The sequence below is a fragment of the Geotrypetes seraphini genome, chromosome 11, assembly GCF_902459505.1.
Source record: "Geotrypetes seraphini chromosome 11, aGeoSer1.1, whole genome shotgun sequence".
Classification (NCBI taxonomy): Eukaryota; Metazoa; Chordata; class Amphibia; order Gymnophiona; family Dermophiidae; genus Geotrypetes; species Geotrypetes seraphini.
The window spans coordinates 46079841-46097983 of record NC_047094.1 but is presented as its reverse complement, the minus strand read 5'-3'; the positions used below and the strand labels follow the sequence as shown (position 1 = coordinate 46097983).

At 40.4% G+C, this 18143-nt stretch overlaps 1 protein-coding gene across 3 annotated transcripts in view; it reads right to left on the bottom strand.

Annotated features, from left to right (window-relative positions):
- GTF3C1 (general transcription factor IIIC subunit 1) overlaps positions 1-18143 on the bottom strand; it is a 150014-nt gene that overhangs the window by 16302 nt on the left and 115569 nt on the right. For all 3 annotated transcript variants that reach the window (XM_033963012.1, XM_033963013.1, XM_033963014.1), the window contains 7 exons: positions 17081-17223; positions 14757-14838; positions 10218-10330; positions 6116-6178; positions 4073-4166; positions 2025-2197; positions 1608-1886 (listed from right to left, as the gene is read on the bottom strand). In XM_033963012.1, the coding sequence (XP_033818903.1) occupies positions 1608-1886; positions 2025-2197; positions 4073-4166; positions 6116-6178; positions 10218-10330; positions 14757-14838; positions 17081-17223 (947 nt within the window). The remainder of the gene's footprint in view (positions 1-1607; positions 1887-2024; positions 2198-4072; positions 4167-6115; positions 6179-10217; positions 10331-14756; positions 14839-17080; positions 17224-18143) is intronic.

Sequence of the window (18143 nt, the reverse complement as noted above, 5' to 3'; positions counted from 1 at the left end):
CATTACATTCTGTGAAAGTGGATATTATGCAATTTGGACGTTATGTGAACATGTATTTTTAACACAGCTAGGCCTAATGGCTACTTTAGTGTATTATGACTTTCAAATTATATACTGTACAGTATTATAGGTTATCTACTACAGTAATGTACTGTACCATTATGCGACAGGCAACAAAATTGCTTTGTACGTGCGGGAAACATGAGTTGCTTGCTCTACGCCTGATTGCATCTACTTATGTCTCATTTGAGTGTGAATTTTTTCCTATATTCTTATGGGCCATGGACATTAACACAGATGGACATTGTCCAGAATGATGTTATGTGGTGTGTCCTGGGTAAAGTAAGGGTGGAGTCATGATCTTCATAAATACTGGGCAATTCTATAACTGGGTACGTGGAGTTATTCTGTAACAGAGCATGCAAGTGAACTAGCATATAATTCAAGTGGGGGTATACATATGGGTGGTATGAACAGCAGGAGCATAAATGTGTCTCTAACTTACATGCATAACTTATGGATTAGTGTAAGTTATATTTAATTCCATGTTTATGGCCCGCTTAACCACAAAGTTCCAAGCAGTTTACAAGTTAAAACATATAACATCTAATATTTTCTTTTAACAAAGTATGCCATCAACAAGTAGTATAAATTTACAATGTCATTAACATCAATCTTAACCAATCAAGGTACATCTAAAAAAACCATTAGCAGATAATATACATTTACAGTATCATTAACATCAATCTTAATTAACCAAGGCACTTCTGAAATAATCATGTCTTTATTGTCTTTGTAAAATAACCCAATGTTAGACAGATTTCTATTTTCTTTGGGTAAAACACTCCATAGCTCAAGATCCGAGACTTCCCTGGGAACTTGCACAGCCATTTCTGATAGCAGCTCCGCACAGGGTAGGAGAGAAGAAAAATTTCTCCTATCCCAATTCACTGCAAGACCACCAGGGTTCAAAAGGTATGTTGGAGAGGGGTCTGGAAGGGAAGTGGGGTGATTAACAGTTGGCCAGGACAGGATGAAGGATCACTCCTGTCCTGGCTCACCGCTGAACCACCAGAGCTTAAGGCAGGCCTATGGGAGGCCTGAAACGGGTCCATAAAGCGGGGTTGTTAACAGTTGACAGGGACAGGATGCTTCTGTCCTGGCTCACCGCTGGACCACCAGGACTTAAGGAGGCCTGTAGTGGGCATCAGAGGCTGGGTGCAGAGCTAGGCAGGAAGGGAAGGAGAGCAAGACAGGTTTATATTTGCGTGAACTTTTTCCCCTTTTTGGGGGGGAAGGTTACCTTAGTTAATTGTTTTGGTTTGTATTCAAGTATATACGGTACTCAATCTGAGCTGTTTTCCTTAATTTTTATGTTGAGAGTGAAATAATCTCCTGACTTGCTGGGATCTTTCCTCTTCATTTGTTGAGGTTTGGGTAACAGATGCCAAAAATTGTGGCTATTTTCTTAAGATTTTTTATATTCTATAGCATTTCTATCATTTCTGGACAAAGAATGTTGCTTTGTTTTTATTTTAAAAAATTGTTAAATAGAAAACAAAAACCAAAAACCAGTACTATTAGTCAGGTACTATGAGCCACATTACCTTTTCATGATTTCACTTTCCACCATTGTGCTGTCCACTACCACTACTTGCTCAGGAATTCTCACATCCACGGAAGCAAGTCCCAGGGAAAGGAGAGAGAGAAGGGCTGTGCACTGACCCCCAAGACCATCCAGAGGAAACACAACTACATTTGCTGATGCATCTTGTTCACCAAATGAAAATGTATCTGGCTGGTCACTTCTCTCAACAGCCTTAAGCTTTTCTAAAAACTGATGTGATTCCATACAAACTGTGCTTGGAAACCGCCACGTAAAAATACTACATGGAAAGAAACAAGAAAGTACACAATTATGCCACCATGAAACCAAAGGGGGGGGGGGAAAGAAACATTAACACACATAAATCCATTTCTGCATATGACTATACTGGCATCATTATGTTTCCCTTGGCACTCACCGATAGTAAGTCTGAGAAAGCTGATAAGACATAGGTGCAAATGGTAATGCCCGTTTCTTTTTGGGGCCCAGTGTGTGGTTAACACGGCGGCGATTTACCAAGCCTCTTATCTGATACTCCACAAATGCCTTCAGTAGTACATCTTCACTAAAGCCTTTGTACAAGCGAAATGTCTACAAACACAAAGAAAATTCACAGGATTTTACCAAGCTACAGTGATTATGCAATACTATATGACTGCATTACAAAGGCTGACTGAAAACCATAAACCATATAGTAGAACCACTTTTGTATATTTATGGAGTTTCACATGTGAAAGGAGAAATTAGGTCTTTACCTGCTAATTTTCTTTCTTTTAGTCCCTCTAGACTGTTTCAGAAATGGATGGGTTTACGCTACTCTGCCAGCAGATGGAGACTGAGAGATTAACGTTTGGCTACAGTACAAGTAGGCTGTGCAGTCCCTCATACAATCAGTCTTTATGAACAGCCAAACAGAAATCAACTAAGCTAAACAAGCACATACAACTCCACCCTCACATGAGAAAAATCAAGGAATAGTCCAAAATCGGACCAGGGAACATTGTTGGATACCGATTAGAAACAAGAACTTTTCAGAATGCCCCACAGTTCACCAGCTAAACCAAATGCCGCTGCTCTTAAAACTCCCCAACAAGCAAACACAACCTAACAAACCCGCAGAAAAAACCCGTACTCTACAAAAAACACCCAAATAAAATCACAGCGCGGGGTCTGTGCCTGTCTGGAGGGACTACAAGAAAATTAGCAGTTAAGGACCCAATTTCTTATTTAGTGTCCCTCCAGACAGCCACAGAAATGGATGGGATGTACCAAAGCAGTACCCTGAATGCCTCTTGTGTTGTTTTTCTGTCCTATATAAATGAACCCCATGACCGTGCAGCATCAACCCTTATGGTAAAAGCAGTGCAGCTTAAAGAGAACACCACCTGCAACTGATAATGTCACAAATGGCACTGTACAATACTGACTCAGCTGCTTCGTTTTTAACGATGCATGTCATAGATAAATTTTCATAAACGTAGCAGTAGGGAAGCCCAGTTCAAATCCAGATGTTGCTCATTATGATCTCATCAAGTTACTTAACTCTTCACGGTCTAAGGTACAAGCTTAGATTGTAAGACCATAGGAGACAAAGAAATACCAAGTGCATCTGAATGTAACACACTTTGAGCTATTACTGAAAAGGTGTGCCCATGTATTTAGCCTTTGAAAATCAGGTGGTGTGGCTGATAATACATTTTAATTCAAAAATCAAAACATATGCATGTATTTTCCCCCTCTAGATCTATGCCAGCCCTTGGAATGACTCATCTGTACCATCTATCCAGGAAGCTATATGTAGCCACTTTAAGGGGTGTCATTTCATGCTGGAGGACCGAGCTGGATAATTCTCTTTGGAGACTGTCTGAGACATCTGTAATAATGTGCGAGGGCAATACATCAGCAAGTAAGCTTCTGAGGTGTTACTTTCTGCCTCATCTGTGCAGTTTTAAAGAGAAATACTAATGTATTTTTGATCCAGCTAAGCAGTAAATACAGAACAGTGGCAAAATTCAGGTATGCAAAAGGATGCTAGTTGTGGGAGGATAGAGATGATGGTTGAGTAAGATCTGACAGCACATTAGACAGAGAAAAAAAAAAGGAAGACTGGATGAAACAAGTAAACTTATCTGCCAACATCCTTGGGTGGAATTCTACATTTGATTGACTGGAATCATTTTCATGCATATGCGAAGCTTACCTCTACATGGAGGAAGAGGCATTAATAAAATTTGCCTTTGGACTGCAAGCTCATTTTTGAAATGAAACAACTTACAGCGTTTCCCCTTTGAATATGCCCAGATTAAGTATTTTTTTCTCCATGGATGGAAGGAGGCAAGGAATAAGCACATTTTAACACTGGTAATTGTGGTTTTACCTTTGTAAAAATGTTTATTGCCTCCTTTTTGCTTATTTGGGTTCTACTATGTCTATTAAATATTTCATCAAATTGAAAGATAAAGATACCTGAAAGGACTGACAGACTCTCATCTGTGTGTCAGAGAGGACCAAAGTGCTTTGAATCAGGTTGTGCAGCACTAAATAGTGAACGTCGTCAATGCTGAAAGGAAATGCACAATGCTTAACAGATAATCTCCAGAAGATAGCTCTGCTCAAGACACCCATAATCAATGCATGTGAAGGGCAAATCACAAACAGTTCTCCATGTTTCTATTTAGAAAAGGTGGTAGATGCGTGAGATTGTCTCCTGGTAGGGGTAGTGGAGACAAAGACTGTGTCTGAATTCAAGAAAGCGTGGGACAGATACATGGGATCTTTTAGGGAGAGGAGGAAATAGTTTTCTGTACACCAGCAGTCAGCCCTGCTTTGTTCTACACATCGGCATTTGCGATATGGATACCAATTCCACAATACTAGCGTATTAATTACCGACTGGCCCCCTTGAGAAAGGCTTGGTTAGCTGAAACACAGCCCATGTTTTTAATACGAGAACTGGCAGCAGCCATTCAGCAAGTGACACAGGGCCGGGCGGGAGCTTGAGAAGCTTGCTTCTGTGTGCCTGTGCGCCACTGGCTGCTAGCCGCAAGATCGGAAGGAGGGACGCAGGGCAGGAGTGCGGAAAGTTCGCTCCTGCCCATACACCGCTGGACCACCAGGAATACAAGAAAAGGTACGCAGGGTGGGGGTGGGGGTAAAAAATTTGTTAGTATCTGCCAGGATGGGAGAAAGGAGGGATCCCTCCTGTCCTGGCATACCACTAGACCACCAGACGGGAAGAGGATACAGGGCAGGAAGATGGGACATGGTGAAGAGCCAGGCAGGGAGGAGGGATAGGGTACAGAGCTTGACAAGTAGTGAGGGGGGCTGGGTTCAGAGCCTGGCAGGGAAGCAAGGGGGCTGGCTGCAGAGCCTGGTAGGGAAGGGGGCTGGGTGTAGAGCTTAGCAGGGCAGGGAGGGAAGGGGGCTGGGTGCAGAACCTGGCAAACAGTAAGGGGGGCTGGGTACACAACCTGGCAGGGAGGGGGGATGAGTGCAGAGCCTGGCAGGAAAGGGCATGAGGGAGGAGACACTGAGTGCAGATCCTGGCAGGGCATGGTACTTGAATATTAATCCCCCGTCTTATATTCGAGTCAACCATTTTCTTCCTCCTTTTTGGGGGTGAAATGGGAATCTTGACTTATATTTGAGTATATATGGCATATGGACATCTCAAAATGCCCAAACGGATGTCCACATGCTTGAAAAATCCAAATCCCAATTTCAAAAAGGCAGAAAGGGGATGTCCAACTCTACAGTATGTCCAAATAGCAAGGGTGTGCGTTCTGTGGGTGTGTGGTTGGGTGGGACTACCGAGAGCCCATAATCAGGATGTCCAACAGTGATTACCGAACAGGAAAAAATGTCCAAGTCTAAACATGGCGCTGTCTTAAGTTAGTCCTGTTTTAGTCCATGGTACAAAAAGGTGCTTTGACTGAGCAGCTAAGAGGGATTAAGACATAACAACTCCTTATTTCCCTAGTGGTTGCTGTCCCCCTTTCTCTCCCTTGGAAGTAAAACTGAAAGGGGATACCAGGCTCTAAGATAGCTTCAAATACTATAGACATTCTGAACGACACAGGAAGCAAGTCTGAGAAGAAGCCTAGTGATTAGTAGAGTGGACAGGCTGATAGCACGCGTTAAGGGTGGAGGTGAGACTTTTTTTTTTCCATTATGAGCCCTTCAGGAATAGACAAAATAATTACTAGCCCTACATATATAAGCTGCCTGCAAGCCTAAAGGCCACAGAAGTGGTGCACATTCAGGTCTAGTAGGCATTTTTCTGTTCCTGGAGGGCTCACAATTACAAAATAAAAGATAGGATTTGAACTTCAGTTCCTTGGTTGACAGTCTAGTGAACTAACTGCAAGGCTGCTCATCTGCTCGGTTGGATATCTTTGTGGCCAACTGCATTTATATGCTCAGAGAAAAACATGCCCAGAGAAAAACATGTCCAGGCAGACTAGGTAAGCTGATTAGTCTTCAACTGCCATCATTTACTATGTTACTCACCTACTAAGGACATCCTGCTCTGGCTCTTTGTCCGTTTCATCTCCAATTGCCAGAACTCTAAATCTGGAAGCAAAAAAGGAACATGTGCACAGGAGGATCAATGCTTATATAGTTCATATATTTCACAGTTCTCTTTCCCCAAGCTTCCAAAGATTATCATTCTCAGAAGGATTTAAAATCAATAAAATGTGAACTTCATAATAAAATGTATTTGCTTGTGTAATAAAGAGCTCCTAAAATATAATTTAAAAAAAATCTCCCGCAAAATTTCCTAAAATAGAAGTTTAGATTAGAGAAATTTTACAAGTTTCCAAACAGCCCCTTTAATACTTTTGTCATGGTATGAAGCTAAAATTTAGCCCAAACTATTAGAGGAACTGGGGGAGATGAAAACCAGAAGAGAAGATTAGGTTCTTACCTTGATAATCTTCTTTCCAGTAGGGAGGGACAGGAGTCCTGACTATTGGGTTCTTTTCATTTACTCGCAAAGACTGCAGAAAGCATCATTTACATTTTTCTTCAATTCCGCCTCCTTGTGTCACCTGGCAGTGCCTCAGTACATTCCAAAGCAATGGATAACCTCTAGGAAGGAGAAATAACAAGGAGGGAACAGGGAAACTCCTCAATATGTTAAGTCTTTTCTGCTTTGCAATGAAGAAAACCTCATTAACTCAAAGAAAAATTCACATAACTTATGGGGTGGGACCAAACAAGCCACTTACCTAAGTGCAACCAGCACTAACAGTAATGCCATCAAAGAGCTAATGTGTAATTATCTTATTTGTTTCTCAGCAGCACATTAAACATCTTCAGTACTGCTTGTGCAAACAACAGAAGAAACCCAGACATGTCCGAGGCAAAAAGCAGAAGTATTTGGCAACACCCATACCTATCTGAGACAGAATGCAGGCCAATGCAACATCTGATAGGGTGAGCGTCAGGACTCCTGTCCCTCCCTACAGGAAAGAAGATTATCGAGGTAAGAACCTAATCTTCTCTTCCAGTGCAGAAACAAGAGTCCTGACTATTGGAACGTACTAAAGCAGTCTCTTGATCCTAGGGTGGGGCAGATGGACACCAAATATGGTGTCCAATCATGCTGCAACATCTACTCTTTAAACTTGATAAAGGTATAGAGAGTGCACCCTGTAGCTGTCCTACAAATCTCCTCATGTGGAATCACCTGGAACTCTGCCCATGACAAGGCTACGACTCTGATAGAATGTGCTTTGCTGCTTACCATAGACAAAGTACGCTGAGAAAATAGCAGATGAAGACAGAAACTTAAGAGCTATGAGCTCTGCCCTATAACAACAACAACCAGGGAACCCAGCTCACTAGTATTACTTTACAAAACCAATGAAAAAATAATCAAACCAACTAATACCAGGAAAGAAGCAAACCACACTACATTCAGAAAAAGCCTGAAATCTCACCTCTTTGACAATTAATTGTTCCAATCTCTACCTGGTCGCCCCTCTACCACCCATGCCCTCTTTCCTCTCCTTTCCTTTCCCCTCCTGACCTCTGTTTCAGTCGCCTTGAGCTTGTTGAGGTTTGTGTGACTCACAAATGCAAGATTAGATTAGATTAGATTAGATTAGAAAATATCCAGAAAAAAGAAATCAGGAATCTAAAGAAGGAAGCACAACCTTGTGATATCTTGAAATAACCTTTGGCTCATCCACAACAGTTATGTAAAGTTTAAAACGGTGCCTGTACCTCCTTCTGATGACAGGGGCCTCTGGACTGGTATGGTTGGACTTAAGGAAAGAAAAATAGCAGGTAAGCCAAATTTTCTCTTCTTTTTTGCCCCAACCAGACCAGTCAAAAATGAAGAGATGTATAAACTATAAAAAAACCCAATCTTCACATCAGGTGGGAAGACATTTCGGTGACAAAACTCTTAACCTCCAAAAGCAACTGCTATTTTTGCTCAAATGTCCAACTTGTAAAATGAGACTAAAGAACACAAGGAGGACCAGCTTTGCAGCCTTACAAATGTCTTCTGGAAAGATCGACCAACTCAGCTTAAGATGTAGCTACCTCCCCTGGTAAAATGAATTAGCTTTTAAATGTTGACAAATATAATAATATATAAGTAAAATATAAAAGCATTCCAAAGACAGTTTCATAGAACAGGGTAGGGGTGGGTTAGGGTGAGAGACAGGGAGAGATGGATAGGTGATCAGGTTACAAAGCAGTATAATTTTATGGTTCATAATGTGATTAAAAACCCCCAGATCTTTGTTAAAGTCTTGCCTGATGGATGTCAAAATATTTAATCATTTTGATGTCAAATGTCTGTCTTAAAATTTCCTTTTAATATTCTTACCACTGCCCCCAAGCAACTGCGCTTGGCTAATACAGATTTGGAGGGTCCTGGAAGGGGTCTCTTCCTCTGGGGACATGCCTCCTGTGGATCCACAACCCTGGAAGAGACTGAGCCCGAGGCTTCTACCCCTCCCCCAGGCACTCTGTCGTACATGAGACATGGACTCTCCTTGGCCAGTCATCCAGTGCAGACCTGGCAAGATATAGGAGTAAAAAGGCCTAAAGAGTCAATCCCAGTCGATGTTGAGCAAAATCGAAGGGTTTTGAAGCAGATGGAGACAAAAGTAAAAAGATTGTTTAAAATCCAAGATGGCCGCCACCAGAAAAATCGCACTAAAAATGACCCATGGAGACCTTCTTGAAGGAAATAAATCATATGGAAAGGGGTTTTGGAGGAGGAGAACCTGGGCCCTAGGGTCAGAAACCCTAAAATTCAACTTTTAGAGACCCCCTCAATTTTCCCTATAGGCTTCAATAGCCATACTCACTGTGCCATGTGGTGCCTAACTGCTTCAGCATAGGATTTCAGTTGGTATCAAAGGGAGAATAAATCTGCCTCACAGATCCACTGATGAACCTGGTCTTCTGGCTGTAAGGTCAGACTGAACCTCAATCCTCAGAAAAACCATGCCACCAGCCCAATGTTAGTCTCAACCAAGCAAGGAAGGAGCCCTCACAACCTGTGCTCAAGTTTCTGACTGAATCATGGATGCGAGCAGGCTGGCTAGCTAGGTGGTCCCAAGGGGCTGATCCTTCTAGCAGCAGACTTTTGCCATGCGAGTCTGCATCTTCTCCCATACAGTGGGAACCTCTGGGCATCGAGCTTCCAAAGAACACAAAGCAAAAATATCTGAAATTAATAAAACCATAGAGTAAATCAAAAACACTTCTGGGCAACTTGCTTGTAGAAAATAGCAGGAGCAACTACCTAGGAAGGAAATGGAGTTGGAAAACATGATTGACAGTTTTCCGCAAGCAACTTGCTGGTTCAGATATAAAAGACCCTTGCGTTCAGGACCACTAGACACATTCCACTAAAAAGTTTACAGACTTGATATACCACCATCTTTCATTTCAAGAACAAAGAAATTCATACCAACAATAGACAAACCTGCAGAGCACTAGATTTACTGCTTATCTGGACAATGGAATTGAAGGATAGAGGAAGAGATAACGATTACCATGGATGGGCAAACTGGATGGGCCATTTGGCCTTTATCTGCCATCATGTTTCTATGTTAAAAAGTAAGACAGAGAAAAAGTTTTATTTCTGTTCTGCCACAGCTTGCATCCTGCTTTGAGAAGATTCTCTAATAACTATTTCATTGTTGTCTTCCAGACTAGTCCAGATGAAGAGGCTATGCTCTTCAACCAGTAAGATATATATCTGACATAGTGGTTGCAGAAAATGATCCTTTTTCCATAGAAGTCATACGTATCACCGCAATACAGATGTTAACTTTAACTGGATATGCTGCAACAGGGCTATATAGAGGACTGTGTGGCCACACAGGGTGGAAGGGAGGTGGAGGTACCAAAGTTATTCCCTGTCTATTGCTTCCTCTTCAGGTACGATGCCATGGGTAGGGCAGGGAATGCCAGGGGGTATTCACACAAGGATGGATTCCAACTCAGTATCTGCTGTGCTGTAGCTGAATATTAGCTCCAAAATGTCTCAGGTAGATTGACAAGAGCAGAACACTGCCTCTCTTTAATTTTCTGTTGTACAAAACACACATCATGTACAGCATTTTTAGAAAATACTTACTTGTTGAACAGTTCTTGCAGCGTGTCAGGAATTTCATATTTAGGAGTTCCCACAGTTGAACTGAACTTTTCCCTCAGCCTCTTCACAAATTCTTTGAACTCTTCTGCACAAATCTGAAAAACAAAACCCTTTAACGATTTGTATTTTAAATACATATTTATTTTCCTTTATTTTAAAGATATATATCTGACATAATTATAATTATAGTACATACACAGATTCAATAGTCTGATTAAATGTAGTGCAACAAAAACATGTATCAGTAATGGGCATTATTTCCAAAAGGAAGAATATGAGGAGGGCAATTTTTAAAGGAATCCGGTTGACTAAAAAGTTAGCTGCCAACATCTGTCGAGGTAAAAATGTACCCTGGATGAACTACTGAGAACAATGTGCATTCTGAAAGGTTTATTTTAGTTGGAAAAGAAAACTGCACATAGATTCTGGATTTTGCAAAAAGAGAAGAATACATGGGTATTTTATATTTCATTAGGTTTTATAGACTACCTAGAACAACTATTTGTGGAAGAAGCTTTGAAAAGTACCCTGCTTTAAAAGTACTGAATTCTTTTAGCACTGAGCCTTTGTATGAAGCTATCTATTCACTTTAATTCTATGCACAATTCTTAATTCTATTTATCAATATGCAGAGCACATTCATAATACCCAAAACTGTACAGCAACTCCAAATTTGTTAAAGGCTGCATGTGACCTGCTGCATCACATCTCTATACAGGTTATATATTTACCTCAAAAAGTGACACAATTTTAAAACTAGAACCAGATTAAAGACTAAAAAAAGGTCAAACAAGTTGCAAATTACAGCCTTTACTGGACTAATATCAGGACAATATAAAATGAGTCTACATTCTGCTTGCAGTTAATATGAAGAGATTATCATTGGTTGCCGGTTAATTACAGAATTCAAAATTTCAATACTTACTTATAAAGCATTTCATACTATGGTTCCTGCCTACTTGAACTCATTGACCATCCCATATACTCCAGGACATACTTTACAATCATTGCAGGATAATAGATTAGTTCTGCCTACAGGTGGGAAATCACTCGTCATAAAGCATTTTTTTTATTTAGCATCTAGTCTTTGGAATCGTTTTCTGAACAATATTTGGTCTGAAGTAAATCTTAAGGCTTTTAAGACATTATTGAGGACCCATTTTTTTCAATTAGCTTTTGGCATAGATTCCTTTTCGATGGATCACATTGATTTAGAAGTTAACAGGCATTCCTTAAAAACCTCACAATTTGAAATAATGGTTTACATGTTGTATGATTGTGTTTCTTTGAGCGCTATCCTATGTTTTATGGAGTTCTTTTCTTTATCTTACAGAATTTTTTTTATTATGTAAATCACTGAGAACTGTTGTAAAATTTGGCAGGGTATCAAATTTTAATAAACATAAATATAATATGAAGAGATTGTAGTTAATACAGAACACGGCAGCTCGTTTGATTTTCAATAGGACAAAATATGAGCACATCACACCTCTTTTCAGGACTCTTCCCTGGCTGTCAATATGAAATAGAGTTAAGTTTAAATGTGCTTGTATTGTTTAAAAAAATCTTTTATGGCCAGTTATCAAACTCAATTGTTCCATTAACACCACACTCATTGTATCGGAGAAGTCAAAGATCTATAACCGTGTATACTTTATCCTTTCCTTCTTGTAAAGATGTTGTACTAAAAAAAATCTTCGTTTCTCATTCTTTTTCTATCTATTTGGAATGAGCTGCCTCCCGACTTAAGAATGTGCATGTCTTATCAAATCTTTTGAAAACAATTGAAGACTTTGCTATTTGATGCTCTTTAGAATATTATTTTATTGCCTATTAAAATTTTTGTTCAATTTTTTTTTCAATCTAACCCTCCCCCCTTTTACTACTAAGCTGCAATAGAGGTTTCTACCACGGCCCAGAGTGCTAAATGCTCCGATGCTCATATGGCTTAGTAAAAAAAGGTGTGTGTATTTTTGTAAACTGTGTCAAGTTCTATTTTCTAGGGATGATGGTATATAAGACAAAATATTAGATACATAGAAATAAAAATGGCAACTAAGCTACTTTTGTCAGATAAAAGTGAACTAGCATTTTAATAAAGAATAACTAGCTAGAAATACAAAAAATTGACATAGTTAGTAAGTAACTAGTCCTTTGTTTAATAAAGCCATTCCCCCAAGCTGTGGATCTGAGTAAATTAAGAGGCATTTCAAATTGTGTCACTTTGGTGGGCTGGTTCATCTAAATGATCACTTTAATGAAATATTCTAACTGGCTGGCAAAGTTACACGTGAGAATGGAGTGAATACTGTGCCATTCACGGAAGAAGGAACAACTTGAAAAATTGAAAGTGTACAAAGCCATGGGACTGGACGGGATCTATCCCAGGATATTGAGGGCACTCAGAGAGGTTCTGGCAGTCCTCTTAAAGATTTGTTCAATAAATCCTTTGAGATGGGAGAGGTTCCACAGGACTGGAGAAGAGCGGATGTGGTCACTCTTCAAAAAGTCACAGATATGAAGCAGGAAACATAGATGAAGCAGGAAACTACAGGCCGGTAAGCCTCCCTTCAGTTTTTGGAAAAATAATGGAAGTGTTGCTGAAGGAAAGGATGGTTGGTGAATTTCTTAGAATCTAATGGATTACAAAAGCCGAGACAACATGGCTTTACTAAACGTAAATTGTGCCAAATGAATCTGATTGAATTCTCTGACTGGGCGACCAGAGAATTGGATCAAGGATGTGAGCTACCGTATTTTTCGCTTCATAAGACGCACTTTTTTTCCACCCAAAGAGTAGCAACATTCCATGCTACCAATCCAGGGCAAGCAGTGGCGACTTGAAGCGGTCCAGAGGAAGGCGATGAAAATGGTAGGGGGTTTGTGCCACAAGAAATACGAGAAGAAAAAAAATCTTCAAAGACTCCAGCTAATCCAGAACACTGCGGCCAAGTTGATCTTCGCAAAACGCAAATCTGATCATGTCTCCCCACTTCTGTCCAAACTTCACTGGCTCCCAGTGATTTCCAGAGTTCATTTCAAGTGTGCCTGCCTGGCTTTTAAGATCATTCACGGCATCCTCCCCCCCTAATCCCACTATCTTATAACTCCTCGAGTCCTGACTCCACCAGGCCCACCCAAAAACATAAACTATCCTTCCCCTCTCTACATGGTATTATCTATGCGGGTAAACTGGGAAAATCCCTCCTTTTCAAAATCACAGGGCTTTGGAACAATCTTACTGTCCTGCTACGGAACCTGAACTCCCTCCAACTATTCCGTAAGCACCTGAAAACTTGGCTTTTCACAAAAATGTAATTTTCTCTTCCCCCCTTCATGCATCCCCTACCCTTTCTCTTCCCCCCTTTATGCAACCCCAACCCTTTATTCTGCTCTTCCTATATTTAAGCTCTACATCTGTGGAGAAGATGCGGTATATAAACTTAAGGTTTAGTTTAGTTTAGTTTAGAGAAGAGGCTAGAGAGCCTGAATATGTATACTCTAGAGGAGAGGAGGGACATGGGAGATATGTTACAAACGTTTAAATACTTGAAAGGTATTAATATAGAACCAAATCTTTCCAGAGAAGGGAAAATGGTAAAACTGGAGGGCACAAATTGAGGCTATGGGGAAGGAAACTTAGGAGTAATGTTAGGAAATTCTTTTTCACAGAGAGGAATGACCTGGAATGACCTGGAATGACCTCCCGAGGGAGGTAGTGGAAAGGAAAATGATGACGAATTCAAAAAAGATTGGGATAATGAATTTGAGGATCTCTAATTAGAAAATGAATGGTATAAACTGAAGAACTGAGGCCGGTACTGGGCAGAATTACATGGTCTGTGTTCCCTCTATGGCGATTCAGTGTAGGATGGACTAGGGAGGGCATCGATGGGAACTCTAGTAACTTGGAACATGAAGACATTGCTGGGCAGAATTTATAGTATGTATCCCGCAAATGATGAAATGGTTGGATAGGCTGGAGTGAGCTTTGATGGCAACTCTAGTAGTTAGAACTTAAGGACAGTACCGGGTGGATTTTACAGTCTTTGGCCCAGAAATATCAAAGAAAAAAAGACAATTTAATTTAATCATGAACTTATAAGACTTGTAACTAATGGGCAGACTGGATGGACCATTCAGGTCTTTATCTGCTGTCATTTACTATGTTCGTTTAGACTTCTAGGCTGGATTTACTTAATTTAATGCTTAATTATAAATTTTCTACTTTTCCATTATCAGGGCCTGCCCTACCATTGAGCAACTTGTGTTTTTCACACGTCACCACCTTTTCTGCCCCTGCAATGAGTCTTTGCATGTAGCCCCACCTTTCTGTAAGGCCTCCCCTGTACTGGATTGAAGGAAAACAACAAGCATTCTTGTTCTCTTATCTTCCTGAAGTTCACTGATAGTCACTTGATATAATGGCTTCAGCTATACACCCACCAAAATGATAAATGCTGCAGAAAGAATCTGCTAAATGTAATAGAGTAGGGTGGCATTTTCAGACATCCTCCTTACCTTAGGGTCCTCGTAGTTGCATTTCCTGTTCATGAAGTCATCAATAAGAGCTTTATCTTGATACACCTCAGCCAAACAAACTCTACAAAAAACACAAATGAAGAAAGAAATATTTCATATAGATAACAGTACTAATTTGTAACCATGTCTGGAAAAACAACATGTAGTCTAAACATACATCTAGGAACTGGTCATAGGTTCAAGTGCATCTCCTTCTTTAAAGAGACTCATTTTTTGGCTCCTTAAAGTTTAAACTTTCAATTTAAAATTTTGCGTTCCATAAATAATTAATGAGGTAGTGATTTAAGTGCATGTGCGGCGTACTAGAAGCGCCAGCGCCATTTTCTGCCAGAGAACTGCGGAGCAGAGCTGCCCAGTGAGTAACTGTCTTATAAGTTTATTGAATGTTTATAGTATAATATAGTTTTAGAATTTCACACTTTGATATGTCTTTTCTACTTGTTTCTAGTTTAAAATAAGACCCCTGAAGAAGCCGGAGACACGGTGAAACGGGTCCCGTTGGGCTTCATAGACATCACATTAGAATTGACAGCGTTTTGAGATAAGTGCTGTCTTTAATCTCATTTGCACAGTAGCACTTTATTTTTGAGTTGTTTGCACAAAGTATTTGCACTCTATGAAAAATACAGAACTCAGTGAATGATATCTTTGACCTGTATAAGCTGTTTATAGAAATCTATTATGATTCAACAGCACAGGTATCTGAGAGTTCTGTAATATGCTACAGACTTTCTCCTATTCACAAGTCCTTTGTTTTGGTTGATCTATTGATTTGTGGACTTGTTTCCATTGTTAGTTTTTTGAGTGCTTTACAATTGAAGCACAACTTCCTCAGTCCTGTCACACCTACATGTCCATCTTCTTTTTTGGAAAACAGCCCAGGAAAAAAGTACCTGTAAATGTAGACCTGATTTTCCAGAGGGGATTTTATGCATAAAAAAATAAAAGGTGCATAGTTTTGGAAATGCAAAACTACATGTGTTATTTGCCTGTGCTGATCGGTGACGGGATAAAAGCGCGCGAGACAAACGTGCGCTGACATTTGAGAGCGGACAATTGAGTGCAAGACTTCAGCACGCTGCTCTAAAAGCTTAAAGGGCTCCGATGGGGGATGTGGGGGGGAACTCCCCACTTTACTTAATACTGTTCGCGCTGCCGTGTTGGGGAGGGGCGTGGGGGGTGTAACCCCCCACATTATACAGAAAACTTAACTTTTTACCTATTTTTTTAGGGAAAAGTTAATTTTTCTGTATAATGGGGATTACAACCCCCCAAAATCACCTCCAACGGCAGCACCAACACTATTAAGTAAAGTGGAGGGGGGGGGTTTCCCCCCCATACCCCTGTCGGAGCCCTTTAAAATAAGCTTTTAGAGCGGCGCGCTGAAGTCTTACACTCAATTGTCCACTCTCAAATGTTGGCGCGTGTTTGTCTCACGCGCTTATGACTGTGAACCCTGCTGATCTAACATCACCTTGAAATGCTTCTGATAAAGAGCAGAGAAAAAGCAGATAAAGCGCAGTGAAGGCAATTTCCAAAAAGCCTCTTTACTCACATAGGCAGCAGCTTATTTTATTTATTTATTTATTCAATTTTCTATACCGTTCTCCCAGGAGAGCTCAGAATGGTTTACATGAATTTATTCAGGTACTCAAACATTTTTCCCTGTCTGTCCCGGCGGGCTCACAATCTAGCTAATATACCTGGAGCAATGGGGGGATTAAGTGACTTGCCCAGGGTAACAAGGAGTAGCGTGGGTTTGAACCCACAACCCCAGGGTGCTGAGGCTGTAGCTTTAATCACTGCGCCACATTATTCTTGCCATGCTTTAAACGCTTCTGGTGCTGCCTCTGCTTCCATTAAAAAGTGAAATTAGAGATTATCAGCGACACGTCTAACAAGTCACCCAGGATGCTGCAGGGTTGTTTCTATCCTGTTTCTTGCCTGCCATGCTCTTTTGTACACTTTAGCGTCAGTTTTGGTGCCATTTTCAATGTTCTTCCGATAGAGAATTCCTGCTGTGTTACATTAGTGTGCAAACTCATTGCAGTAACACCCTTCAACAAATATTGACTCCTGAAGCAGGATAGTCGGCCGAAACATGACTTTTGTCGAGTCATTGTTGCAACACTATTGGTTTAATAAAGCTTTTTTTGTGAATGATATTAGCACCTGTTTTGTGGCCATCTACTCCATTGTTGTTTGGTGTTGCTCTAATTTTTATAGCCACGTACAGAAAAAGAATCCAGAAGGCTAAAAAGGTAGAATCTAGATTTGGGAGGAATCTGTCAGCTGCAACTTACCTGTAATTGAGGTAAGTCTGAGGATTTTTAACAATGTATCGAGCTCGTCGTCCAACAGAATGTGATGTTTTGTCAAGAGCCTCTTCAAAGTTAGCATGCAAGATATCCCTAACAACCTGCCAAGCGATAAATGGCCCTTTCACCTGTACCAAAAATAATGCACATATATTTAAAGCTATTCACCTCATTTCACAGGAAAACAAATACTTTCATATTTCACAGAATCACTCTTGGCATAAAACTTGGGTGAATTGCATTCTGTATGTTTAAAAGATCCAACTAAGATCCAAAGATCCAACTAAGATTGCATTTTGTAATGATTAAAAGATCCAACTAAGATTATTTGTGTCTTTGTAGCCAGATACACATTAAGGGCAATTCTATAACCTAAATACCCAAATACACACACATTAGACGATTAAATGTTTAGAATACTTGCACTTACGTGTCTTAGCAGGGTGCCTAGATGCTATTCGACAAATATTCAGTTAACTTACATAGTATGTATTTGCCAGATGGCGTAAAGGATAGCGCATGGGTGGGATATAGGCATATCTCCCATGTTACACACGATCCTGCCACATTTAGACTTTCACACTTATGCCAGCTTTATGACACCTAAATGGTAGGTACACCAACACCAGGCTACACTAGTATTCTATAACAGAACCTAGGTACCAAGGTTTCATTATACAACAGGCTCCTACCGCCTGTCCTCAGAGCACCTAAATACAGAGACACCCAGTTATAGAATTGCCCCTTTTGTGTTGATAAAGGTTGCCTGTAACTGAATGAGTCATCTAAATGGCATTGAAAGAAAACTGCAGAGTGAGAGGGCATGCGATAAAGTTAAGAGGTAATAGGCTCAGAAGTAATCCAAGGGAATACATTTTTACAGAAAGGGTGGTAGATGTGTGGATTAGTTTCCTGGTTGAGGTGGTAGAGATGAAGACGGTGGCTGAATTCAAGAAAGCATGGGATGTCTTAGGAAGAGGATAGATGGGCACACTAGATGGGCCATTTGGCTTTTATCTGCCATTATGTTTCTATGGTTTCCACAGAT